The sequence below is a fragment of the Herpailurus yagouaroundi genome, unplaced genomic scaffold, assembly GCF_014898765.1.
Source record: "Herpailurus yagouaroundi ecotype Mexico unplaced genomic scaffold, PumYag 222, whole genome shotgun sequence".
Taxonomy (NCBI): Eukaryota; Metazoa; Chordata; class Mammalia; order Carnivora; family Felidae; genus Herpailurus; species Herpailurus yagouaroundi.
This window is the reverse complement of record NW_024412453.1, coordinates 17465158-17491408: the sequence shown is the minus strand read 5'-3', so window position 1 is coordinate 17491408 and position 26251 is coordinate 17465158. Positions and strand designations below refer to the sequence as shown.

At 58.2% G+C, this 26251-nt stretch overlaps 3 protein-coding genes across 3 annotated transcripts; 1 reads left to right on the top strand and 2 right to left on the bottom strand.

Moving 5' to 3' along the window:
• Positions 1-230: 230 nt before the first annotated feature.
• Positions 231-4401, bottom strand: LOC121019656 (testisin-like). Its single transcript, XM_040459321.1, has 5 exons — positions 4323-4401; positions 3688-3886; positions 2882-3165; positions 832-986; positions 231-565 (listed from the first exon to the last, which is right to left on the bottom strand). Exons 1-5 carry the CDS (start codon positions 4384-4386, stop codon positions 329-331), a joined length of 939 nt encoding a protein of 312 aa, XP_040315255.1. The 5' UTR covers positions 4387-4401; the 3' UTR covers positions 231-328.
• A 1694-nt stretch (positions 4402-6095) lies between these two features.
• Positions 6096-11271, bottom strand: LOC121019655 (serine protease 33-like). The gene is made up of 5 exons (XM_040459320.1): positions 11104-11271; positions 10501-10663; positions 9656-9933; positions 7911-8077; positions 6096-6735 (listed from the first exon to the last, which is right to left on the bottom strand). The coding sequence occupies exons 1-5, from the start codon at positions 11222-11224 to the stop codon at positions 6466-6468; spliced, it is 999 nt and encodes a 332-aa protein (XP_040315254.1). The 5' UTR covers positions 11225-11271; the 3' UTR covers positions 6096-6465.
• Positions 11272-15026: 3755 nt separating this feature from the next.
• Positions 15027-24943, top strand: LOC121019654 (testisin-like). Its single transcript, XM_040459318.1, has 6 exons — positions 15027-15132; positions 15248-15391; positions 15601-15769; positions 16667-16950; positions 24033-24187; positions 24613-24943. Exons 1-6 carry the CDS (start codon positions 15066-15068, stop codon positions 24847-24849), a joined length of 1056 nt encoding a protein of 351 aa, XP_040315252.1. The 5' UTR covers positions 15027-15065; the 3' UTR covers positions 24850-24943.
• Positions 24944-26251: the final 1308 nt, after the last annotated feature.

Here is a 26251-nt window from a genome sequence, read left to right as displayed (position 1 = left end):
CTCCCCCCGCTGCACCCCGCTCCGGTCTTCCTGGCCCCCAGCGACCCGGGGGTGACTGACGTCCTCCCATAAACTATCTTTCTGATTGAACCAACCAGAGAGGCCTTTGTCACCCAAACCCGAATGGCGCAGACAGCTAGAGCGAGATTTAGGAGTGAAGGACTGGATCCCGGGGGGACCGTGAGGGTATCCAAGGAGACACCCGAGGCCACAGAATGCTCTGCGAGGCATCGATTCCAACACGCTAAGGAGTTTATTAGAAAAGGGACAAGGTGGGGGACGGGGCCTGGCTCAGCAGATGGCCCCAGCTCTCAGGACTCCGTTGGGCTCAGGCCGGCTGCGGGAGCCCGGCCCAGAGCCCAGCGAGGGGCAGGAGCAGCCGAGAGGGCTCCGGCCTGTGAGTGCTGCCGCGGGCCACCAGCATCCGGATCCAGTTGAAGTGCCTACTGACATTGGTGTAGACCCCGGGCCGGTTGGGTCTACCGCAGCCCGATCCCCAGCTCACGATGCCAACCTGAATCCACACACCTCTCTTTTCACAGGCCAAGGGCCCACCGGAGTCACCCTGGGGAGCGGCGCGGGTGAGCCAGGCCTGGCGGCGAGTGGGCGGGGGGCTCCCAAGGGCCAGTGGAGACGGGAGGGACAGCAGGAGGGGCTGTGGAGCCGGGCAGACCGGGTGCACATCCTACCCCCCACCCCGGAAGTAAACAAGCCTCAGTTTCTGCATCTGTGAAGTGGGGCACTGGTCTGTACCCACTGGGATTGACACACGGACCAAATGAGGCGCGGGCCGCCCTCGGGCTTGGGGCTGGGGTGGAGAGGGACACTCACGAAGCAGGAATCCTTGCCTCCTTGGGAATCGCCAGCGCACACCATGTCCCCCCAGATGTCGTAGCGGACCAGGGGCTGTGTGTACAGGTAGTTACACATGGTGGTGTTGATGATGCCGACCTGTACTTCCTGGAGGAGGTAGGGGGCTGGCAGCACTGCCCAGGGGCCGAGGGGACAAAGAAAGACGGCACCCTGAGCCTCTCTTCTGCCATCTGCTTGGGAGAGATGGCACAGGCCACGGGGGAGGGGGGAGGGACGAGGGTCCCTGGGGCCAGCAGCACCCGGCACGTCGTGGGGGACGGACCCGCTGCCGCAGCTCATCGCCGAGGCCCGGCTTCCCTGCGGGCGCGTGCGGATGGCAAGCGGCCCCCGAGCCGGTGGGGAGGGGCCGACACAGGTGACCAGGGTTACGGTCACTGTGGTCCAGCTGCCCGTCAGGTGCTTCCAGGCCTTTCTTGGGGCCCCCGTGGCCCTCCGAGGGCGCGGCCTGATGGGGACCCACTCTCAGGTAAGGAAAGACTCGGCGGGGAGGGCTGCCCCTCCCACCCCCAGCAAAGCGCCAGGGAGGCGTCAGAGCCCGTCGTGAACCCAAATCTGTCCAATTCCGAGCCACCGGCTGACCCGTCCGAGGACGTCACGACGATACCACGGTTAACGTGTAGGTGGAGCCTCTGGTCCGCCAGGGACTCTGCTGAGCCCTCAGGTAGGAACCTCTTTAAATTTCAGAACCACGCTCTGTGCTGGGAACCGTTTCACCTTGTTCTGCAGATGAGGAGGCCCAGGCACAGGGGGAGGAGATGCCTGGCCTGGGGTCTCCCAACCGGAAGGAGGGAGAGCTAAGCCTCCCAGCAGGCAAGGGGGGTGGCAGCCAGAGTCACCTGCTACCTCCTAGTACGAGTCGGGAGCCTGGGGCCGGCCCTGACTACCTGTCAGCCTCGGGCCAGGGAGTCTGGTGGCTGGGTCCCTTGGTTCACACCCACTCAGCCCTTTGGGCCGGGAGGGATCTGCAGGGGGAGCAGGGGGACACTCTCTCCAGTCCCTTGTAAGGAAGGGACAGGACCCCAACTCTAAAGGAAGGCAGGACCAGCGCAGGTTTCTCTCTCCGCCCTGCCAATCCCCGATGTGTGACCTCGAGGACACGTTGTTCTCTCGGTCAGTGAGCCCCGGCTTCTCCACTGACTCCTTCTGGGACCTTACGGCCACTTCTGTAAGTCTCTCCCTTTCCTCATTGATAAAGCAGGTATGAAAATGGCCCTGCCTCATTCGCAGGTAAGGCCCAGAAGAGAGACCTCACCCTGCTCGGTCCTCAGGGTCCAGAGCCTAGAACAGTGCCGGCACGAGGCACGCCCTCGAGGAACCTTCTCTGCCATCACTGCTGAGGGAGGGGTGCTGCCGGAAGGGGCCAGGCCAGGGAGGAGCATAGGGGGCCGCCCAGGCATAGGAGCCAGGCCCTGTGTGTGGCGCTCAGGACCCAGGGCACCTCGGGGCAGAGGTGCACGGGTGACGCTTCAGGCTGGCCCAAGGACCGCCCCCCACAGATTTAGTGGGGAGTCAGAGAAAGGAGATGCTTTGACATTGCAAAGACAGACAACGGGCTCAGGACTCCAGGCAAGGAGACAGGGTGGCAAGGCAGGTAGGTGCAGAAGGTATGGAAAAGCCAAAGCGGGGAGGCGGGACGGCTGGGGGCTGGGTGAGCACCCGTGCTGAGCGGAAAGAACGCACACAAAACCACTGAGGCCTTTCTAACGCGACCTCCGCCAACCCCGACGCCCTTGCAGGCTGGGTGCGGAGCGCGGGCCTGGGCCCAGCTGGCCTCCCTCTCACTGTGGCTTCGGGCTCACAGTCTCTGGAAGGCAGAGGGAACGGGGTGTGGGGACAGGAGGTCCTGCCCTGGCGGGGGGGGGGGGGGGCAGGCACTGCTGGGCAGCCCCCAGGAGGGACCCAGCTGCACAGAGACCCAGGTGGGGGCTGCTGAAGCCGCTGTGGACGGAACAGACGGCGGAGCCCGCAGCCCCCCCCCGCCCCACCCCCCACCTGCCCCCAGCCTCACCTTGATCTTCTCCGATGTGCCCCCAGCCCGTCACCCAGCAGTCAGTCTGGTTCTGGAACTCCGAGGAAGAGGCCGCAACACAGACGGGGTGGATGTACTTATTGTAGGTGACGGAGGAGGACAGCTTCAGCAGGGCGATGTCAGAGGATGAAGCCCCCAGATACATGGGGTTCAAAATGATCTCCTCCACCTGGTACCGGTTGTAGTAGGCCTCCAGATTCCAGATAGACGGTGAGGCAGACAGCTCGCCAAACTGCACGGACCACTCAAAGGGATCAGTGTGCCTGGCAGGGAGGAGCGGGCGGTCAGGGGTCTTTACAGGAGGGAGGGGCCCTGAGCCCACCTGAGGTCTTAGGGACTGGGGGCAGCAGCGTGCCTCCGCCTGAGGTGTGGTCACCTCAGCCAGGGGGCCGCCTCCCACAGCCGTCCTAAAAAGGAATGAATCGATGCACGGGACCAGACACTTCCCCTCACCACTGTTGCCGCAGGCCAGGCTCTGTGCCCAGAGCTCGCCCACCTCGGTCCGCCCGGTCCGCCCGTGGTGCACCTGCACCGGGGGAGGTGGGATGAGGAGGGGGCGGCTGGTGCTGCCATCCGGGGAGAAGAGAAGACAGAAAAGAACACGACACAAAAGGGCACGGGAATGCTGTAAAGAACGTTCTGGAAAAAACGGAACCGGGTTTTCTCACGTGGCTGCAGCGGGGCCCGGGGCTCGGGAGCATAAGAGAGCTGAATCCGCACGCGTCAGGCCCGGAGGACGCGTCCCCCCAACCCCGATTCGGAGGGCCGCCCGCCCCCAGACTCACTTTTCAAAGCAGTGCGCGGCCGACAGCACCCAGCGGCGGTTGAGCAGGCTGGCGCCGCAGTGGTGGGCGCCCCACAAGCGCAGACTGCCCTGCCACGGCCAGCGCCCCAGCTCCGAGTCCTTGCCGCCCACCACGCGCGTCGTCGAAACGGTTCGGCGGCCGCAGGGCCCTGGGACGGACACACGGGCACGCGGCTGAGCCGCACGACCCCGGCCGCCCCACCGGCCCGTGCGAACCAACGCGAGGGGCCCCTGGGAAAACGCGCGCGTCGGGGCCGCGCCGCCCAGGGACCGGGGGACCTCGCGCCCCTCCCCACGTGGCGCGCGGGCGCCGCCCCTCCATCCCCTCCACCCCCCCGGGGCCCGGCAGTTACACGTGAGCAACGACGAATTCTCGAAACCTGGGCGGGGAGAGGAAAAGATGAGGCGCCCCTTGCGCTCCGGCTCAGGTGCCCTGCGCGGGGAGGCGCGCGTCCCGGGCGCCTTACCTGGAAACAGCTGGTCCAGATCCTCAACGTCTGGGGGGCCCGGAGGGGGGATGGCGGGCGGCCAGGTGAGCTCCCCGCGGTCTGCACGCGCCCCGGCCGTCCCCCACCACCCCTGGGGCGGCCCGCAGCCCCCGCCTCAGCTCACCCTGTCCCCGGAGCCCCGCTCGCACCAACAGCTGCGCCAGCAGCAGCGCCCGGACGCGCGCGCCCATGGCCGCCTCTGCCGCCTCGCGGCGCCCCCTCTGCTTCCGCCCGCTCGGGGCGCCTAACCCCGAGGGGGGGGGGCAGGGAACGCCCGCGACGCTGCCCCCCCCCCCGCCCGCAGCGGGACCGGTCCGGGTCCGAGGGCTTCGAGCTGGGTACCCCAACCACACCGTGCCCCCAAACGGTTCCCCTCTGTGGCCCTTGGCACCACAGCACTTGTAACTGGCCAATCTCCTGTGAGCTCCCTGCGGTTGGGGCCAAATGTGGCACAGGGCCCGAGTCACAGGGCCGGCGACTGCCTTCTGGTGCCTGACAGGGACCCCAGGCAGTCCCTTGTCCACTGCACCCCGAGGGACGGCTGCGGCCCCAGGTCTTGCCAAAACCATCCCGGCTCTCCCAGTGCGCGACAGCCCCGCCCCTCGCCGGTCCCCTCCCCTAGTGAACCCCGGGCTGGCTCCAGCCTGGGGTCGCCTCTCCCTGCAGACTCCTGTCCCAGGTCCCAGAGAGTTGCACGGCAGGCTCCGTCACGGTGGGACTCGGTGCTGACGTCCCCCCTCAGCGAAGCTTCTCTGCTGGCTTCCCGTCTACAGCGAGCTTGCTGCCTCCTCCCCCTCGGAGGGCTGTTTCACTACAAGCCGCACTTCCTTCCCAGCCGTTTGAAGCATCCACGGCCATCTGGTTGGTCGCGTGTGCATCTGCCCATTGGCTGCGTCCCGGGCCCATGAGGGGCAGTCTTGGTGTCTGTGGAACCTAAGGGGTGAGCCCGTGGCTCTGGTTTGGATGCCGGATGCTACTGGGGATCCAGCTCGGGCTCCGTTCCCCCAGGGCCGGCTGCCAGGCGGGAGGCCCGCTCTTCTGCCTGGGGCTCGGGGCTCGGGGCTCGGGGCCATCCTTGGCCACAGGCCCCCCACGCCACCCAGCTGTGGCCATCCCGGCTGGGCCCCGGGGCTGGGGCTGGGAGTACCTCCCTGGCTCTCTGGCCATCAGGAGACAACCCTGACGGAGACATACAGGCCCTGTGCGTCCAGAGAAGGCTCCAGAGGGGGCTGCGGGGCTCAGTGGAGCAAGGACAGGGGATGCTGCGGAGGAAGCCCTGGAGGGGCGGGGTGGGGGGGGCAGAGGGGGAAGGGTTCTCAGCATGCTGCCTGGGGGGAGGGAGCCCCTGCCGGAGGTGACCCCTCGGCTGCCCGTGGGCCGGGGTGGGGACGCCCGGGACGGAGGCTGAGGGTCCCGTTGAAAGGGGCCCAGCCTGCGCTCGTCTCCTCCCATGCCCTGCCCTGGTCGTAAACTGCAGGGGCGTCCAGTCACTCGCACCCCGGCCTCAGGTCCCAGCCCTGTGTCGCCTCCTCCAGCTGCCGGCTCACACGTGGCCCCTGGAGAGACAGGCTGGGGAAGGAGGGCGAGAGCCGGGCAGAGAGCTCAGCCTGGCTCTGATGTTCGTACTTGGGGTGATGTGGATGCACCCCCAGCCCTGCCATGACCCCGCTGTGCCTGGGGACGGCGCTGCTAGAGCGAGCGGGCTTGGGCAAGCCCTGGAGCTTGAAGTCCTCGGTTTCCCTGTCTGAGGAAAGTGGGAACATTAGTAACGCGGACCTCTGAGGCCTGCCGTGAGCTTGTGGTGACACCCTGGGGGTAAAGCTCCCACAAACAGGAAGTGCATTAAAATACGCCCTTCTGGGGCCCCCGAGGCACGAGGCACGGGGCGGGTCACCCATCCTTCTACCGGCTTGTCTTTATTGCCTCTCACATCCACAGGCCTGCAAAGGCACCAACCCAGCACGGGGGGGGGGACTGCGAACCCCAGTTCCGAGAGCCCCAGAGACCCACCATAGGAGCCCCCGGGCGTGGGTGCACCCTGGGACTCAGATGTGACTGGTGGGTGAGGAGTGGGGAGACCGGGCTCTGTCCCCAGGGGCTCACAGGCTGGCAGGGCGGGCAAGGGAAGCTCGAAGCCCATGGGGGATGCTCGAAAGGTGGGGCCGGGCCATGGGCCGCGGGGTCTGAAGTCGGGGAGATGTGGGTAGGGGGTGGCTTCCTGAGGGACAGAGGCCAGAGAGGGTCCCTGAGGACAGAGGGTGGGTGGCCGGTCAGGCGAGGCCCAGGGAGACGAGCGTGTCCCCCAGCAGATACAGAACCAGCAACATGGCAGGGAAGAAGAGCCCTGCAGAGATCGGAGAGAAGTTTCTGGCGTCCGGTGCTGAGCCCTGGATGGTGTTGACAATCCACGCGGTGTAGATGCTGACGTTGATGTACACCCCCGGCCTTTTCGGGAGGGCGCAGTCATGTCCCCAGCTCACTACGCCTGCCTGGGTCCAGACTCCACCAATGTCGCAGACCAGAGGCCCTCCGGAGTCACCCTAGAGAGGAAGAGGAGTCCAGAAGGGTAGGGCCGGAGGGGCTGGGCTGCTCCCGGGAGGAAGTTCCCAGGGGCCTCCCCAGGCCCACCAACCTCCCTTCCACACTGCCGGCTAGGTCTAGTGCACGGAGGGTCGGTGGGCTGGGTGTTTCTGGAAGGCAGCAGAGGTCTGGGAATTAGGGGTCAAACCCCTGGCGGATGGAACGCCATATTCTCTAAAGAAAACCGCATTTCAGAGAAGGGGCTCTGAGGAGCACTTCTGTGCCGCTAACAAAGTTGCTTGGTTTTTGACGAAAAAGTCTGTGATCATACTAAGGGGGCACGTGAGATAAAGTGTGTTTTGCTTATAAAAGCAGACAAGGAGGGGGCGCCTGGGTGGCTGCAGTCGGTGAAGCGTCCGACTCTGGCTCAGGTCACGATCTGGCAGTTTGTGAGTTCTAGCCCCGCGTGGGGCTCTGTGCTGACAGCTCAGAGCCCGGATTCTGTGTCCCCCTCTCTCTCTGCCCTCCCCGACTTGTGCTCGTGCTCTCTCTCTCTCTCAAAATAAATAAACAGTAAAAAAAAAAAAAAAATTAATAAAAAAAAGCGGACAAGGAAAGACCAAAGCAACCCAGACCAGAAGCGATGTTGCCCCTGAGGACAAGTTGCTCAAAGGCCCCCGAGTGTTATTTTTTTTGGAGAGGAAAAAGACATTTCTGGCCCAAAAAGAAAAGGCTTTAGGGAGAGAAAATACAGTCACGATTTGTTTAAGCGTGTTTGCAAGTATTTCACGTTCTGATAATATTGGTGGGATATTTAAAGCGAGACCCGGCCCAGGAACATTTTTTTTTTTTTTCCTTTTCAAATCGCCCTCGGTATGTATGTATTTGAGAGAGAGAGAACGAGCAGGAAAAGGGGAGGAGCGGGGGGCGGGGGGGGGAGGAGAGAGAGAGAGAGGGAGAGGTAGAATCCCAAGCAGGTTCCACGATGTCAGCGCAGAGCCCGATGCGGGGCTCGATCCCACGACTCTGGGATCATGACCTGAGCCGAAATCAAGAGTCGGACTCTCGACCCACTGAGCCCCCCGGGCGCCCGACCCTGGTATTTCAAACGACGTTGCCCTCCTCCGCCCTGGGAGTCCTCAGGGGTGATGGGGAGTGGGAGACCCCGGCCCCCGCAGGGGGGTGGCTTGCTCACCCCGCAGGCGTCCTTCTGTCCACTCTCGAAGCCGGCACAGAGCATGTCCTGGAGGATGACGGGCCCCGGGCTGACGGTGCCGGAATTCTCCAGATAGTAGCGGTTACAAGTCTGGGTGTCAATGAGGGGCAGGTACAGCTCCTGCAGGGTGAAGGGTGGAGGGAGCGCTGCGGGGGGGGGGTGGAGAGCAGAGCAGAGCTCAGAAGGGAGGTGACCGCCTCCTGGCTCTCAGCCACTGCTTGTCATTTCTGCCTGTCACTCTTCTGCTTCTCGAGGAGCGGGGACCTGCGTTTGTGTCCGGGAAAGCCTGGCAGGAAGAGCCGCTGCCCCCCTCCGTCTGGCAGCGCATGTCAGGGGTGTGGAGCCCTCCCCGGCGGCGTTGGCCTCCCTCCCCGGGCCCGGGGAGCGGGGTAAGCTGGACGCACTGTGGGGTGCAGGGCAAGAGCCGAGACCCTGGCCAGAGAGTGTGGTCAAGGCGCTTCCACCAAATGAGCCTTCTCTTCTTGGCCCCCTAACGCTCAGGTCAAAAGCAGGTTGAGCGTGGCCTCTGAAAAATTTATGTCTGGGGCGCCTGGGGGGCTCAGCAGGTCGAGCGCCCGACTCGACCTCGCGTCAGGTCACGATCTCGTGGGGACGGTGCGGAGCCTGCTTGGGATGCTCTCTCTCTCTCTCTCTCTCTCTCTCTCTCTCTCTGCCTCTCCCCCACTTAGGCGCACTCTTCTGCTCTGTCTCTCGATACGTAAATAAACAAAATTCGTGTCTGCGCAGCACCTCAGAAGGTGACCTTCTGCGGAAATAAGGGCTTTGCAGATCGACCAGTTGAGGTGAAGTCACGCGGGATCAAGGTGAGACAGAAAAGAAGAGCCCACAGAGCAGAGGCCGTGGGAAGGTGGAGGCGGGTCCCCGGGGGATGTGGCCATGAGCCAAGGAACCCCAAGCATGTCCCGGAACCACCAGAAGCTGGAAGGAGCGGGAAGGCTCCTTCCCTGGAGCCTTCAGAGGAAGCCCGGCCCTGCCAGCATCTTGACGTCAGACCGTGGCCTCCTGAACTGTGAGAGAACAACATTTCTGTTGTTTTAAGCGCCCCCCCCCCCCGCCCCGGTTTGTGGTAGTCTGTTATGGCGGCCAAGGACAAGGTGACGTTACAGCATGGCGCTGACGGTGGTGATGGCTGCTGGCCCGCCGCGTATCGAGAATTCACTCTTGCCCGGCCCTGCCGGGAGCTCCCGAAATGCATCACTCCGTGTGACCCTCACGTTAACCCCGCGAGGTTAGCCCTGGAAGCTCTACTTGTCCAAGGGGGGGGGGAAGCCACAGCCCAGCGGGGCTGGTGGAGGTCACCCAGCCAGGACTGAGGCCAGGCGAGCAGGCCCTGGGTCTCAAGCCACTAGGGCAGGGGTCGTGCGTAAATTCTGCAGACACATAAGGGGCACCGGCACTGGGCAGTCAGAATGTTCCGGGCCCCAGCCTGGCCAGCATTCCGGAGCTCCGCCGGGGCCTGGCGTCAGTCCTTTGGTTACGGTGTGCTGGGAGGGCAGACCGGGGAGCCTGACGGAGGGTCCGGGGCGGCAGGCTGCTCATTCATGGCAGCATTTCAGTGGCTCCCCTCTGCCGTGTGCAGGCTCCACGTTCATCCTGTATGAGTGTGGTGGCGGGTGCGGCCAGCCCTGGGGAGGCGGGAGGCCCTAGGCCCCGTCAGCATTGGTCCCCACCCAACACCTGCCACACGCTCGGGGTGTCCTTACGTAGATTTGTGGCGACGTTCCCCCAGCCGGTGACCCAACACCAGGTGCCGTGACCCAGAGAGTCTCCGGGTTTGGGGAGGCAGACTGGAAGGATGAGGTCAGTGAAGGTGACAGGTGTGGCCAGCCGCACGAGGGCCACGTCGGCTCTGTTGTTCTCTTCCCAGTACTCGGGATGCTTGATGAACTGGGCCACCGCGCGGAGCTCCTGGGGCTCCCCGGCCTGGGGGTAGGAGGAGATGGAACCCAGCAGCACGAAGTAGGCGGACAGGGGCTGCTTCCTGGAGATGGGAGAGTTGGGGTGGGGGGTGGGGGGGGGTGAGGGCTGTGCCAGGGTCCCACGGGCGGGGACCGGGGACGATCTTGATTTGAGGGTCCTGATGCTACAGATAGACGGCTTTGCGAGCTGTGCGGGTGCCAGAAATGAGAAGTGCCCCGCCCAGTCCTGGGACCACCCCTGCCGGACAACCACGCCCCCCTCTGGCGACTGTACCCCAGGCCCAGGAGGTGGTCACCTGCCCAAATGCTGCCCAGCTGGTGAGCGGTGCACTTGAGGCCTTGGCCTCTCAAGGGATGTTTCCGCGTGGGGGCCTTTGGTTTCTGGGAAGCGAATCATTTCTTGGCGGGTGGACGATGGGAGGGCCGGACGGTCTGTCTCCTCCTCCCTCCCCCCCCACCCCCGCCAGTGCCCAGCCTTGAGGACAGGGACCATCCTGGGTGGATAAGTGACGACCCTCCTCCGCCTGTCTCCAGATGGGCAGAAGGCTGTGGTTCACACGGAGAAGGGAGGGGGAAGGGCAGGTCCCGGCCCCCCCGGCACACGCCTGTGCCCCCCCAAAGATACTCACTGGTCGAAGCAGTGGGCTGCAGTCAGCACCCAGGCCTCGGTGATCAGGGAGCCCCCGCACACGTGCTGTCCGTGCTCCCTCAGGCTGACCTGCCACGGCCACTGGCCTGGCTGGGCATTCTGCCCTGACACGATGCGGCCTGACACGTGTGGGCGTCCGCACACTGCGGGGTGAGTCCACGGGCCACTTATGCGTGGTCCCCTCTGGGCTCCCCTGGCCCTGCAGCCCCGCCCTCATGTATCCCTGCTGCTCGGGGGTTGGCACCCGGTCCCTTCTCCTCAGGCCCCACGAGGTGCAATTCTTTGTGACGTAGGACCCCGTGCTCCAGGGGAGGACTCGGGGCGGTGCCCCGCAGCTGAGCTGGGGGAAGCGGGAGCTGGAGCCCTAAATGGCTTAGCCACGCTCGGCTCCTCCTGGGACAGCCCGAACGCGGCTCGGTGCGGGTGGACGCTGAGGTCTGGGGTGGCTGAATGAGGGTCCCCTCCCCCTCCCCGCGTCCGGGCTCCTTGGAGGACCCGCCCCGCGCAGGCTATAAGGCGCAGGGCGGGGATCACACATCGGCTGCACCTGCCCCTCCTCTCGGCACCCCGATATTCGTCCTACCTGAATCCAGGCCGGTCGCGCTGGCGTTCACCAGGGAGAAGTTGGTTGGGAGAGCAGGGGGGCTCCCCTGCAGAGCCACGGAGAGGAGGGAGAGCAGGCTGGCGGCGAGGGCCGGCGACATGGTATGTCCCAGCCACCACTTCCGCGGCTGGCTCTTGGGGTCAGAGTCCTCAGACACTGGGGGGGGGGGGGGGGGGGGAGGAGATGGCCGCAGCCAAGCCCAGGTTCTGGGCTTGTCCTGGGGTGTGGCTGACTCCTCCGCGCCTTGCCCTTGGGGCTCGGCTCTGCACTGCTCCTGGGCACAGGGTCCTTGGCCTCCGCTCCCCCACCCTGGCCTCACTGGCCTCGCGGCACCAACCACGCCACCACTTACGGGGCACTTCCTGGGTGCGGGCCTGTATCACCCGTGTCATATTCCTCCCGACTCATTCGCCAGGCGCTCTTATGATCCCCCTATGCGGCAGAGGAAGCGGGACTCCCGTGGTGTAATGAGTCACCGGAGGCCGTACAGGTGACAAAACCACATACCTCTGTGCTCTGTGCTGGGGCGTCTCGTAAGTACCCTGAGAAGGGGAGGGCGGGGGAGAGGAACCGCAGACCCGAGGTCACACCCCAGTCTGCCCCCTCGGGCTTCGTGTTCACCCCGGGACTCGGAAGGGCCCGAGGTGGGGCCAGGATGCCTGCAGAGTGAGAGGGGCCCGTGATCCACGGGGGTAGAGCAGCGAGGAGACGCCCCTGGTATCTCTCCCTGACCGCAAACAGCAAGCGCCTGGATGGCCGCTGCGCTCCCCTCGCCTCACCTCTGTAAAGCCCCGTGGGTGGCCGTGGCCGAGAAAGCAGAGCTGACCAGCCTAGGGCGCCGGGCAGGGAGGGATGCAGGACACTTTCCCTGGTGGCTAAGTTTTCTCCTTCTCTCCACAAGCAGCCGTCCTTTCTGAGGCCCCCGCGCCACCTGGCCTACGCGCACCTCCCTCTCCAGAGGGCTCATTCCCCCTGGGGGGGCTCTGAGCAGCCCCAAATACCTGATTTAGGTCAAAATCATGTTCAGTGAACGCTTTGGCATTACTGCCTTTCCCACCTACCTGATCTCTTGATTTCTGAGGGGAGAAATGTGAATTTCCTAGTATCTGGAGTATTAAGAACTTAAAAAAATTTTTTTTTTTTTTTTTTTTTTGCTTGATGTATTTCAAAGCTCTGTTATTGGGGGCATAAGGACTCGTGACTCATGTCTTTTCAGTGGCTTGTGACGTGTCCATGTAAAAATTTCTGTATTTCATTCCTTTTCCCCCCAAAGTTTATTTATGGGTTTATCAAGCCCATGAACAGTGAGATCATGACCTGAGCGGAAACCAAGAGTTGGACGTTTAACCAGCTGAGCCGCCCGGGTGCCGGCCCCCCCCCCCCCACCACCCTGTATTTCATTCTTAAGTCTTGGGTTCATTTTCATCTCGTGGGCAATTTTGTCACCAATTTTGTCACAATAAATATATATATATATTTATATTAAAAAATTGGAATTTACGTGCTAGAATACTCGTACAATAGGAAAGCACTTCTGTTAACAGTATTATCGATTTTTGTGCTTGCAAAAGAAGCTTAATATGACTCCCTGATGCCTTACGAGGATCAAGGCACATCCTGCCTGCTTGAGATTTTTTTTTTTCTTTAGTCTCGTCCCAGAAATTCCGTTTGAGAACCCCTAGATTATCAGAATTATGTAAGAGCCAGAGTAAAGCTGATTTAAGGACGTCACAAGGGGACTTATCATCATCACAATGAGTGTTGCTTAAAACCCACACCCACTCAATAACCCTTTTTGTGTTCACAGGTCACTGGTCAACTGCTGAGTGTGAGACTGAGGAGGTAAAACACACACAGCCTTGTGCTGGGGTTGGAATGTTTGTGTCCCCTCCGCCCCGCCCCCCAAGTTCATATATCAGAATCCGTATGTTGAAGCCCCAGGTGATGTGTTTAGAGGTGGGACCTTTGCAAAGCAATTAGGACCGAAGGGTGGAGCCCTCATGAGTGGGATCAGTGCCCTTATAAGGCCACGTGAGGACACAGGGCAATGGCAGCAGCTGTGAACCAGGAAGGGGCCCTTCCCAGACACCTTGACCTCAAACTTCCAGCCCAGGAACTGTGAGAAATAAATATTTGTTGTTTATGAGCCACCCACCCACTTTATGGTATTTTGTCAGCCAGCAAAGCATTTGACTCAGAAATGATGTCACATCCCTCCTCTTCTACGCCGGCTCGTCCCATTCCTCGTGTCTGCCGAGCTCGTGGTGGGAACTCGGTCTCCCCGTGGACTTACGTAAGCTAGGCCAGTTCACAGTCCCGGACAGATGCCTGGGACATCTGGTGCCAATATCAGGACACCAGTCTGCTGCCGGGGAGTCTAGAACTTGGCTTTCTCTTTGTCGTTTCTCAACCGTTGATTTTATTTTACTTAACACACTTCTTGGTTTGTATTCATTTTTTTCTGTTTTATTTCTTTTTGAGAGAGACAGAGAGCGCGCGAGCAGGGGAGGGGCAGAGAGAGAAGGAGACACGGAATCCGAAGCAGGCTCCAGGCTCCGAGCTGTCAGCACAGAGCCCGACGCGGGGCTCAAACCCACAAACCATGAGCTGAAGTCAGACGCTCAACCGACTGAGCCACCCAGGCGCCCCTTTTCCTGCCTAACTCTTGTTTAGTGTTTGTGAACACTCTCGCCAGAGCTTTCGAAGCATACCAGTTGGCGTCCTCCAAGCTGTCCACTGCTCCGTGTATTTATTCCCTCCGTTTTCCTCGAAGCCGGTCCCTGTATTCAAACAGACCGTTCTGGTGCGTGTGTGGATTTTCCTCCAATGTTGCTTTATCCTTAGTGGCCGTGCAGTGACAACAGGTTAAGTGAACAGGCCTAGGATGAACCGACCCTCGACCAGGTCCTAGGAAATCACCTCTGAGTCTTTGCAAAGTCTTGCTTGGAAAGAGCGTCTTTGTAGACCGGGAGCCTTGGGCCACTCCAGATACTTGATGCTAATAGCACAGTTGATGGGACCGCCTCGGGCCACACTGCGTCACTTGGACCACAGGAGGTGCCCTAGTCTGAGGACTAGGGTTAGCCACGTGGGCTGTCCACCCTGCCTCTGTCACGGAACCCCAAGGATAAAAACTCCAGACACCCAGGCTCACATGAGCTTCCCCGGCCGGCACCCCTTCACGTCCGTTGTCACGCGTCATTGCTGGGAGAATTAAGCTCTGCCCATCTGACTCCATTGCTAAGGGGAAGCTGGAAGCTTCCACCTGGTCTCTCCTAGACTCTGTCCTCCACACCCTGTACCACTGCAGTGAACCATCACCATGGAGATGACAGCTTCTCTAGGTCCTGTGAGTCCTTGTAGTGGATCAGTACTCTGAGGGCGGTCCTGGGGGCCCCAGTTCAGTTGTTCACTCACATCTATAACTCAAGAGACAACTTGATGACTTTGGTGCCCTGCACCAGTGCCCAAGGACGAGGCAGACTGTCTGTAGGCTCTGTGGGGCTGAGTGGGGCCAGCTGGGAGCAGCAGGGAGGCTGGGAGGCCTCCAGGTGGCCCACATCAGGCCATTTCACGCGGGCTCCTGGAAAGAACCGTGGCTTTTAGCAGCAGCCCAATACCGCCAGGCCCCCAGCGGGCGCTCGGTGAGGACTTGCTCTCACGGGGGTCCTGGTGGGGACTGGCCTTGGCCCTTCCCCGAAGAAGCGCTGGGTGGAGGAAGGGGGGCAACGAGCCGGGCAGCCGGAATCCCAGGGCTGCAGACAAGAACCGTTTGGGGGCACGGTGTGGTTGGGGTACCCAGCTCGAAGCCCTCGGACCCGGACCGGTCCCGCTGCGGGCGGGGGGTGGGGCAGCGTCGCGGGCGTTCCCTGCCCCCCCCCCCCGGGGGCGCCCCGAGCGGGCGGAAACAGAGGGGGCGCCGCGAGGCGGCAGAGGCGGCCATGGGCGCGCGCGTCCGGGCGCTGCTGCTGGCGCAGCTGTTGGTGCGAGCGGGGCTCCGGGGACAGGGTGAGCTGAGGCGGGGGCTGCGGGCCGCCCCAGGGGTGGTGGGGGACGGCCGGGGCGCGTGCAGACCGCGGGGAGCTCACCTGGCCGCCCGCCATCCCCCCTCCGGGCCCCCCAGACGTTGAGGATCTGGACCAGCTGTTTCCAGGTAAGGCGCCCGGGACGCGCGCCTCCCCGCGCAGGGCACCTGAGCCGGAGCGCAAGGGGCGCCTCATCTTTTCCTCTCCCCGCCCAGGTTTCGAGAACTCGTCGTTGCTCACGTGTAACTGCCGGGCCCCGGGGGGGGGGGGGGGGGGGGGGGGCGGGGCGGCGCCCGCGCGCCACGTGGGGAGGGGCGCGAGGTCCCCCGGTCCCTGGGCGGCGCGGCCCCGACGCGCGCGTTTTCCCAGGGGCCCCTCGCGTTGGTTCGCACGGGCCGGTGGGGCGGCCGGGGTCGTGCGGCTCAGCCGCGTGCCCGTGTGTCCGTCCCAGGGCCCTGCGGCCGCCGAACCGTTTGGACGACGCGCGTGGTGGGCGGCAAGGACTCGGAGCTGGGGCGCTGGCCGTGGCAGGGCAGTCTGCGCTTGTGGGGCGCCCACCACTGCGGCGCCAGCCTGCTCAACCGCCGCTGGGTGCTGTCGGCCGCGCACTGCTTTGAAAAGTGAGTCTGGGGGCGGGCGGCCCTCCGAATCGGGGTTGGGGGGACGCGTCCTCCGGGCATGACGCGTGCGGATTCAGCTCTCTTATGCTCCCGAGCCCCGGGCCCCGCTGCAGCCACGTGAGAAAACCCGGTTCCGTTTTTTCCAGAACGTTCTTTACAGCATTCCCGTGCCCTTTTGTGCCGTGTTCTTTTCTGTCTTCTCTTCTCCCCGGATGGCAGCACCAGCCGCCCCCTCCTCATCCCACCTCCCCCGGTGCAGGTGCACCACGGGGCGGACCGAGGTGGGCGAGCTCTGGACACAGAGCCTGGCCTGCCAGGACCGTGGGCTCGGGGAAGCTATTTTGACCGCACCTGCCTAGTCCTGTGCATCTGTTCTTTTTTTTTTAAGTTTTAGAGAGAGCGAGAGCGCGCACAAGCACAATGGGGGGAGGAACAGAGAGAGGGAGAGAGAGAGAATCCCAAGCAGGCTCCAAGTTGAGTCTGCCCGATGCGGGCCTCAAACCCACAAACCTTGAGATTGTGACCTGAGCCGAAATCAAGAGCTGGACACTCAGGCTGAGCCACCAGGGTGCCCTGTTCATTGTTTTTTAGGATTGCTGTGGGAGGTGACAGGCCGGTTGAGTGACCAGCCAGATCCGACCTCGGGGAAAGGCCCTTCCTGCCCATCCCCGCATTCCCCGGTCCCCGGGTTCTGGGATTTTGGCCCATCTTCTCTGGGCTGCCATCATTTCTACACTGGGCGCAGTGGCCCATGAGAGGAAGTGCTAACCGTGTCCAGGATGAGCCCTAGCAGCACCCCTGCGGCCCCGCCTCAGGGAATGTCTCCCCTCCCCCTTGCGTGCTCAGGGGGCCCTCCCTCCTCTGAGGACCCTTACCTGCTCTCTCCTCCCTCGCCAGACACAAAGATCCCTCGAAGTGGACTGCTCAGTTTGGTGAGCTGTCCTCCAGGCCAACATCCTGGAAACTGTGGACCTTCTACCATCGGTACAGGGTGAAGGATATCGTCGTGTATCCCCAGTTCAGTGGGACTTCACTCAAGGACATCGCCCTGCTGAAGCTGTCCTCCTCCGTCACCTACAATAAGTACATCCAGCCCATCTGTGTTGTGGCCTCTTCCTCTGAGTTCCAGAACAACGCTGACTGCTGGGTGACTGGCTGGGGGCACATCGAAGAAGGTCAGGGTGAGGCTGGGGGCAGGTGGGGGGTGGGGCGGGGGGGGCTGCGGGCTCCGCCGTCTGTTCCGTCCACAGCGGCTTCAGCAGCCCCCACCTGGGTCTCTGTGCAGCTGGGTCCCTCCTGGGGGCTGCCCAGCAGTGCCTGCCCCCCCCCCCCCCCCCGCCAGGGCAGGACCTCCTGTCCCCACACCCCGTTCCCTCTGCCTTCCAGAGATTGTGAGCCCGAAGCCACAGTGAGAGGGAGGCCAGCTGGGCCCAGGCTGCTTTCTGTCTCGGGATTTCCGGACTGTGGACATTTCATAGAAATAGAGTCCCACAGCGTGTGGTTTTCTGTCCCTGACTCCTTCACTCAGCATATTCAAGGTTCGTGTGTGGTCTAACACGTACCTGTACCCCGTTCTTTGAGGTTTAGTTCACGTAATGTTAAATTAATCATTTTATTCCTTTTTTAAAAAAGTTTTTACAGTTTTATTTATTTTGAGAGAGAGCAAGCGAGTGAGAGCATGAGCGGGGGAGAGACATAGGGAGAGAGCCCCCCAAGAAGGCTCCACACCATCAGTGTCGAGCCGAATGTGGGGCTCGAACCCACGACCACGAGATTGTGACCCAAGCCAAAATCAGGAGTTGGACACGTAACTGACTGAGCTGCCTAGGTGCCCCTAAATTAATCATTTTATTATTTTTTTAAATTAATCATTTTCAAGTATACAATCCCGTGACATTTAAGTTAGTATGTTCACGGTGTATAACCGTGAACTCCATCAAGTTCCAAAACATTTTCATCCCTCCCAGAGGAAATCCGACAGTCACTGACCAGTCACTCCCCCTTACCCTCTCCTTCCAGCCCTTTGGCAGCCACTAAGAAGCCTTTTGTGTTGATGGATATACCCATTCTGGATTTTTCAGGTAAATGGATTCATACGTTATGTGACCTTCTGTGTTTGGCCTTTTTCATGTAGCGTGGTGCTTTAGAGATTCATGGGTGTTCTAGTATGTATCAGAGTTTTCTTTTTATGGATGAATAATAGTTCATCCTATGGATAGACCACAATGTATTCATCCATTCTTCCATTGATGGGCTTTTGTGTTGTTTCTGCCTTTTGGATACGGTGAATAGAGCTGTTATGAACATTCATATACAAATTTTTATTTGAACACCTCTTTTCAGTTCTTTTGTGTATATATCTAGGAGTGCAATTGCAGAATCACGTGGTAATTCTATGTTTAACGTTTTTTAAAATTTATTTTCAGAGAGAGAGCAATTGGAAGGGCAGAGAGGGAGAGAGAGAATCCTAAGCAGGCTCTGCACTGTTCGCACAGAGCCCGATGCAGGGCTCAATCTCATGAACCGTGAGATCATGACCTGAGCTGAAATCAAAAGTCGCACACTTAACCGACTCAGCCACTCAGGCGCCCCTGCCCATTTTTAATTTGAGTTGTCTTTGTTGTTGAGTTGTAATAGTTCTTTATGTATTCTAGATACTAAACCCTCATCAGATGCACGATTTGCAAATATCTTCTCCCATTGTGTGGCTCTCTTTGCTGCACTTTCTTGCTAGTATCTTTTGATGCACAAAATTTGCAAAATTTTGATCAACCTCAAATTATTTTTCTTTCGTTGCTTGTGCTTTTGATGTCAGGTCTAAGAAACCACTGTCAGATTCCAGATCATGAAGATTTACTTGCATGTTCTTGCAGAGTTTTATAGTTTTAGCTCTTATATTTATGTGTCATCCATTTTGAGTTGATTTTTGTACATGGTGTGAGGTAGGGGTCCAACTTCATTATTTTGCCTTTAGATATCCAGTTGCTCCAGCACCGTCTGTCACAGAGACTCCTCTCCCCAATTGAATTGTCTCAGCATCCTTACTGATTGACTGTAGATGTGTGGGCTTATTTCTAGACTCTGAATGGTACTCCATTGGTGTGTATGTTCATCCTTGTAGCAGGACCTCATTGTCTGATACCTGTAACTTTATAATATATTGAAATCAGGAAGTGTGAGTCTTCTAACTTTGTTCTACTTGTTCAGTAGTGTTTTAGTTATTTGGGCCTGTTGATACTCCATATAAATTTTAGGGCCAATTTGTCAATTTCTGCTAAAAAGAGCATTGGGGTTTGGAAAGGGATTGCATTGAATTTGTAGGTTGCTTTGGGGAAGCATTGCCACCTTCATTATATTGTATCTCCAATCCATAAATAAGGGATATATTTCCATGTATTCAGGTCTTCCGTTTCTTTCAACAGTGTTTTGTAGTTTTTGTTAAGAAGTCTTTGATCGCCTCAATTAAATTTATCCCTAACTATTTTCTTATTTTTGATGCGTTGTAAATGAAACTTCTTTTTTTTTAATGTTTATTTTTAAGAGCGAGAGAGAGCACAAGCAGAGGGTGGGGAGAGAGAGAGGGGGAGACACAGAGTCTGAAGCAGGTTCTGGGCTCTCAGCTGTCAGCATAGAGACCGACACGGAACTCGGACCCACGAACTGTGAGATCGTGACCTGAGCCAAAGGCCAAAGTCAGACGCTCAACCAGTGGAGCCACCCAAGTGCCCCAGTAGAATAACAGACTTTTGTGGTTTGATCTTGGGTCCTGTAATTTTGCTGACTTCATTTATTAACCCTATTCCTCTTTAAATGTATTCATTATGATTTCATGTATACACACACACACACACACACACACACGTCTATATACATATGTACGTATGTATGTAGCTATGGATGATCATGTCATGTATGCATAGAGATAGTTTTACGTCTTCTTTTCCAATTTGGATGTGTTTTATTTTTCTTGCCTAATTGCCCTGATGGGAACTTCCAGAAAAATGTTAAATAAAATGGCAAAAACTGGCATCATCATCTTGTCCCTGATCTCGGGGAAAGCTTCCCGCCTGTCCCCATTCAGTGTGATGTCCGCTGTGGGTTTTTCACATCTAGTGTTTATCGTGTTGAAAAAGTGCCTTCTATTCCTACCTAGCTTATTGAATGTTTCTCTAATGAAGGAATTTGGATTTTGTCAACTGCTTTACCAGCATCCGCTAAGAGGAGCCTGTGGGTTTTTTTCCTTCATGCTATTAATGTCTGTAGTACATTATATTGATTGGTTTTTGTATGTTGAACCGCGCTTGCATTCATGGGATAAATCTCACTTGCTCATGGTATACAGTTCTTTTGCTATGCTGCTAGGTTCCGTTTGCTAGCGTTTTGTTGAGAATGTTTGCATATATGTATTTTTTGTATATATACCTTTTGCATATATATATATACACATATTATTATTACTGTTATTGCACTAAGGATATTGGTCTGTTGTTTCTTTTTCTTGCGATGTCCTTGTCCGGGATTTGGTGCCCCCATAATGCTGGTCCCATGGAATGAGTTAGGAAGTATTCCTTCTTCTCCGATTTTTTGGAAGAGTTTAAGAAGGATTGGTGTTCATTTCTTCAGAGGTTTGGTAGAATTCACCACTGAAGCCATATGGCCTAAGGCTTTTCTTCATTGTGAGGTCCCTGACTACAGATTTCATCTCTTATTGGTGTGTTCAGACTTTCCGTTTCTTCCTGAGTGAGTTTTGGTAGTTTGTGTTATCTAAGATTTTGTCCATTTCATCCACCTGATCTAATTTGGGGTATAGCTGTTTCCCTTATAGTCCTCATTATTGCTATAAAGTCTGTAGTTATGTCCCCACTTTCATAATCAGTTTTGTTGATCTTTCAAAGAACCAAGTTTTGGTTTATCTGTTGATTTTCTCTATTTTTCTATTCCCTACCTTGATTTCCTCTATTCTCTATTATTTCTTTCTTCTACTTTTTAAAAAAATTTTTTTTAACGTTTTATTTATTTTTGAGACATGGAGAGATAGAGCATCAACAGGGGAGGGTCAGAGAGAGGGAGACACAGAATCCGAAACAGGCTCCAGGCTCTGAGCTGTCAGCCCAGAGCCCGACGCGGGGCTCGAACTCACGGACCGTGAGATCGTGACCTGAGCCGAAGTCAGCCGCTTCACCGACTGAGCCACCCAGGCGCCCCTCCTTCTACTTTTGAACTCAGCTTGCTTCTAGTCCCTTAAGCCGTAAATCAGGGTATTGGTTTGAGATTTTTCTCCTGTATTATTGTGGACATTTCCAGCAATACGTTTATTCCCTTCTGAGAACTGCCTGCACTGAATCCCGCAAGTTTTGCTGTGTCATGTGTTCATTTTCATTCGTCTCAAAGTGTTTTGAATTTTTCTTTCATCCATTGGTAAAGAATATGTTGTTGAATTTCCACATATTTACACATTTTTCAGTCTGTCTTCTTTTATGGTTTCTAACCTCAGTCCACTGTGGTTGGAGAAGATGTTTTGTATGATTTCAGTCTTTTCTAGTTTATTGCACCTTATTGTGTGGCCTGACATACCGTCTATCCTGGAGAGTGTTCATGTGTACCTGTGACGGGTGTGGATTCTACTGTTGGGGCAGGTGGTTCTGTAAACTTCTGTTAGGTCTAGTTAATTTATAGTGTTACTCAGGTCTTCTGTTTTCTTGTTGATCTTTCTGATTCTATTCATGATTTTTTTAAATGTTTATTTTAGGGAGACAGAACACAAGCAGGGGAGGAGCAGAGAGAGAGGGAGACACGGAATCTGAGGTGGACTCCAGGCTCCGAGCTGTCAACATGAAGCCCAATGTGGGGCTCGAACTCATGAAACCGTGAGATAGTGACCTGAGCCGAAGTCGAACATTCAACCGACTGAGCCACCCAAGTGCCCTTGATACTATTCATTATTAAAAGTTGGGTATTGAGGGGCACCTGGGTGGCTCAGTCGGTTGAGCGTCCGGCTTCGGCTCAGGTCACGATCTCACGGCTTGTGAGTTCGAGCCCCGCATCGGGCTCTGTGCTGACAGCTCGGAGCCTGGAGCCTGCTTCGGATTCTGTGTCTCCCTCTCTCTGCCCCTCCTCTGCTTGCTCTCTGTCTGTCTGCCTCTCTCTCTCTCTCAAGAGTAAATAATAAAACATTAAAAAAAATAATAAAATCTTTTTTGAAATTGTGTTTAGAGAAAAAGAGTGCGAGCAGGGAAAGAGGCAGAGGGAGAGAGAGGGAGAATCTTAAGCAGGCTCCACGTTCAGTGTGGAGCCCAAAGTGGGGCTCGATCCCACGACCATGGGATTGTGACCTGAGCCGAAATGAAGTCTGACACTCAACCACACAACCGACTGCACCACCCAGGGGACCCTGGATTCTCTATTTTTAATTCATGCTAATTTCTGCCTTTTAATTGCAATTTAATCCATTTAACTCATTTCCATTAAAATTAACTACCGATAAGTAAGGATTTACTTTTACCATTTTTCTATTTCTTCTCTATATCTTGTCACATCTTTCAATATCTATATCTGTACTTCATACTTTTTTATTTCCTTTTTTTGTGTTTCATTGATTTTTATTAGTGGTCTGTGTTGATTACCTTCCCATTTCGCGTTCTGTGTATTTTCTTAGTGGTTGACCTGGGGATTACGATTAACAACTTAAATTTATTGTTTAAAAATTTTTTTTAAACTTGATTTTTTTTTTTAAGTTGAGAGAGTGAGTGCGAAAGTCGGGGAGAGGGGCAGAGGGAGAGAGAGAGAGAGAGAGAGAGAGAATATGTTAAGCAGGCTTCACGTTCAACACAGAGCCTGACGTGGGACTTGATCCCACGACCCTGGGACCATGACCTGAGCCAAAGTCAACAAACGCTTCACCAACTGAGCCAGCCAGATGCCCCAACAAGTTAAGTTTATAACAATCTATGTCGGATTAATAGCAACTTAGCTTCACTTCCGTTCCTTACGCAGCTCTTTCCTCAGAGATTTAGAATTGTTGTATGCACGTGTCTTAAATTATAAAGGAAGGGAAAGAAGTGATAAACCAAAGCCATAATAGTCCTGGCTCTCCTATTTACCCCTGTGGTCACCTTTACCAGCGCCCTCTCTTCCTATGAACGGACACTGGCCAGGGTCCTGAAGACCTCCCTTCCTCCCTTTTCTGTTTCTAGTAAGGCAGGTCTGCTAGGGACGAACCTTCTTGGCGTTTGTTTATCTGAGAATCTGTTCATCGCCGCCTCATTTTCTGAAGGACAGCCTGATAGAGAATTCTGATACAGATACAGAATATTCTCGGTCGCCTGTTTGATTCTTTCGGCCCTTTGAATGTGTCATCCTGCAGCCCCCCCCCCCCACCCCCCACCCCCGCCTCCAGGGTATCTGAGAAGAACGTGGCTGTTAATCTTGGTGGGGATCTTTGATGTGACACGCATGCAGCTTCTCTCTTGCTGTCTCCCGGAGTCTCCCCTTCGATACTTTGATGAAAATGTATCTCCGGGTAGATCTCTTTGTGTTTATCCTGCTCGGGAATTGCTCAGCGTCCTCAAGACAGGGATTCATACCTTTTGTCAAATCTGGGGCATTTTCGGGGCACCCGGGTGGCTCAGTCGGTGAAGCGTCCGACTTCGGCTCAGGTCACGATCTCGCGGCCCGTGAGGTCAAGTCCCGCGTGGGGCTCTGCACTGACAGCTCAGAGCCTGGAGCCTGCTTCGGATTCTGTGTGTGTGTGTGTGTGTGTGTGTGTGTGTGTGTGTGTGTGTCTCCCTCTGCGCCTCCCCTGCTTGCGTTCTCTCTCTCTCTCTCTCTCTCTCTCTCTCTCTCTGTCTCTAAAATAAATAAACTTGGAGAAAAACTCTGGAGCGTTTTCAGCCTGGATGCTGCAGATGAAGTATGTTAATCCTCCACCATGTCGGTGTCAGCCCTGCCCCCTGAGCATGCTGTGGCTGAGGGACCTCCCCGGTGGCCCAGCTAGGGGCTGTCATCTTCGTTCTCCAGACGGGGACACTGAGTTTCAGGGAGAAGCGGTGACCGCCCGCCCATCCCTTGGGTCCTTCTGTGACCTCGTTCATCGCCCATAATGTGAAGGGTGCTGGGTTGGGGGCGGAGGCGTCATCGAGAGCGATGTCCCGGACCCTGTGGGGGCCCCGGGGAGCCCACCCCCCTCCACGCTCCCCCTGTCCCAGATGGCAGGGGAGGGGCCGAAGCGGTCCTCTTCCCCTCTCTCACCCTCAATCCCTGGCAGTTGTGCCGCCTCCTTACCGTCTCCAGGAAGCACAGGTGTCCATCATAAACAACTCCAGGTGCGACTTCCTGTTCCGACGTCCCGGTTTCCTCCGTTACGACCCGGATGACATGATTTGTGCTGGCTCTGAGAATGGCCAACGTGACGCCTGCAAAGTGAGTACGCCTGCCCCCACCAGGGCCTTGCTGGACCCGGGCACCACCCCTCCCCACCTTGGGCCTGGGAGCAACCCCCCTGGTGCCCACCAACCCACCCGAGTTTATTCATGAGAAAACAACCATGGGCCTTATTTCTCCAGCTTGTACAACAAGCATTAATTGTTTTGCCTTCATTGTATCACCTTTGATTCTCACCTGACCCCTGGGGGGGGTGGAGGGAAAGGGGCAATTTGAGACCGATGCCCACTCTGCAGATGCAGAAACTGAGGCTCGTTCGCTTCCGGGGTGGGGAGTAGGATGTGCACCCGGTCTCCCCGGCTCCACGGCCCCTCCTGCTGTCGCCACAGCTGTCCCTGCCTCTCCGCCAGCCCCTCACCTGCCCCCTGCCCCGCCAGGCCTGGTTCACCCACGCCGCTCCCCAGGGTGACTCCGGTGGCCCCTTGGCCTGTGAAAAGAGAGGTCTGTGGATTCAGGTTGGCATCGTGAGCTGGGGATCGGGCTGCGGTGGACCCAACCGGCCCGGGGTCTACACCAATGTCAGTAGGCACTTCAACTGGATCCGGATGCTGGTGGCCCGCGGCAGCACTCACAGGCCGGAGCCCTCTCGGCTGCTCCTGCCCCTCGCTGGGCTCTGGGCCGGGCTCCCGCAGCCGGCCTGAGCCCAACGGAGTCCTGAGAGCTGGGGCCATCTGCTGAGCCAGGCCCCGTCCCCCACCTTGTCCCTTTTCTAATAAACTCCTTAGCGTGTTGGAATCGATGCCTCGCAGAGCATTCTGTGGCCCCGGGTGGCTCCCTGGACACCCCCACGGTCCCCCCGGGATCCAGTCCTTCGCTCCTAAATCTCGCTCCAGCTGTCTGCGCCATTCAGGTTTGGGTGACGAACCACGGAGCCCTCTCTGGTTGGTTCAATCAGAAAGATAGTTTACGGGAGGACGTCAGTCACCCCCGGGTCGCTGGGGGCCAGGAAGACCGGAGCGGGGTGCAGCGGGGGGAGCATCCCGAGCCCCCCGGTGCTCATGCCGGTGCGACCCTCCACGCAGACGCCAGACGCTCCCGGTCCTACCTCTGTCCCCGAAAGGCCGACCCGGGACCAGGACTGGGGTGCGGGAAGTTTACTTGGGAGGTGACGCCGGGAGGCCCCAGTGAGGAGTAGGGAAACCGAGGCAGGGAGGGAAGCAGCCCGATGGCGTTTGCCCAAATGAGGGGGTTCCCGCCGAGGGCAGCGGAGGCAGAGTCCCGCTGGAGCGGAGAAGCCAGAGGAGCACGGCTCAGCATCGCCCCCTGGAGGACAAGGACACCGGGCGTGGGCTTCTCTCCAAGCTGGAGCGCCCCTGGTGAGGCCGGGTGGAGGGGGGCCGCCTCGGCCTGGCCTAGGCCCCAGGCCAGCAGGGCAGCCTCCGGGACACCTTGGAACTGCTGAGGCACATTCCTCCCCTCGGCTCCCCACCCCTGCCCCCAGCTGTGGAGAGACAAGTAGAGGAGTGGGAGGGGGGCCCTCACCGCCTCTGTCCCACCTCCAACAGCCTCGAGGTTTATAGGGCGACACGTTCAGGCTTCATGCGCTGTGGCTGGAACTCCCCTTCTCCCTCTTCACAGTGAGGAAACTGAGGCCCCGGGAGGTGGCGGGACTGAGTCACCCCCCTCGCCAGAGTTTTTGCCCGCCTCTCACTGCACACGGACCTGCCGGGCCCTACACGGAGGGGCCGGCAGATCCCTGGGTGGCGAGTCCCCGGCCGTCTCCTGGGCATGCCGTGGGGTCTCCTACAGCGTCCGTCCATTTCCACTTCTACAACCCACCCTCCGAGGAGCTGGAACCTGAGGGCGCCTCCTGTCCCCTGCTCCGAGGCCCTCCAAGCTGGCCCCAAGAGGATCACCCACCACCCTTGGTGTCCCACATGTCGCTGGAGGATGGCACTCTTCTGTGCCCTGTACCGGCTGCCCTGCAGCACCGCTCCGCGGGACCCCCTGGCAGGGCCGGGATGGCCCCTCCAGCAGCAGGTAGACTCCTTCCGCTTCCGGGGCCCGGGGCCTGCGTGAGCGGCTGCGTAGGACCACTGGCCC

Coding starts and splice junctions, on each gene's coding strand:
- LOC121019656 (XM_040459321.1), bottom strand. CDS start 4,386: ATGGGCGCGCGCGTCCGGGCGCTGCTGCTGGCGCAGCTGTTGGTGCGA. Junction 3,887..4,322: donor GCGAGCGGGGCTCCGGGGAC/AGGGTGAGCTGA, acceptor GGGGTCGTGCGG/CTCAGCCGCGTGCCCGTGTG. Junction 566..831: donor GAGGCAAGGATTCCTGCTTC/GTGAGTGTCCCT, acceptor GCCGCTCCCCAG/GGTGACTCCGGTGGGCCCTT.
- LOC121019655 (XM_040459320.1), bottom strand. CDS start 11,224: ATGTCGCCGGCCCTCGCCGCCAGCCTGCTCTCCCTCCTCTCCGTGGCT. Junction 10,664..11,103: donor CGCGACCGGCCTGGATTCAG/GTAGGACGAATA, acceptor CTCACCCCGCAG/TGTGCGGACGCCCACACGTG. Junction 9,934..10,500: donor GCAGCCCACTGCTTCGACCA/GTGAGTATCTTT, acceptor TCCCATCTCCAG/GAAGCAGCCCCTGTCCGCCT.
- LOC121019654 (XM_040459318.1), top strand. CDS start 15,066: ATGGGCGCGCGCGTCCGGGCGCTGCTGCTGGCGCAGCTGTTGGTGCGA. Junction 15,770..16,666: donor GCCGCGCACTGCTTTGAAAA/GTGAGTCTGGGG, acceptor CTCCCTCGCCAG/ACACAAAGATCCCTCGAAGT. Junction 24,188..24,612: donor GCCAACGTGACGCCTGCAAA/GTGAGTACGCCT, acceptor GCCGCTCCCCAG/GGTGACTCCGGTGGCCCCTT.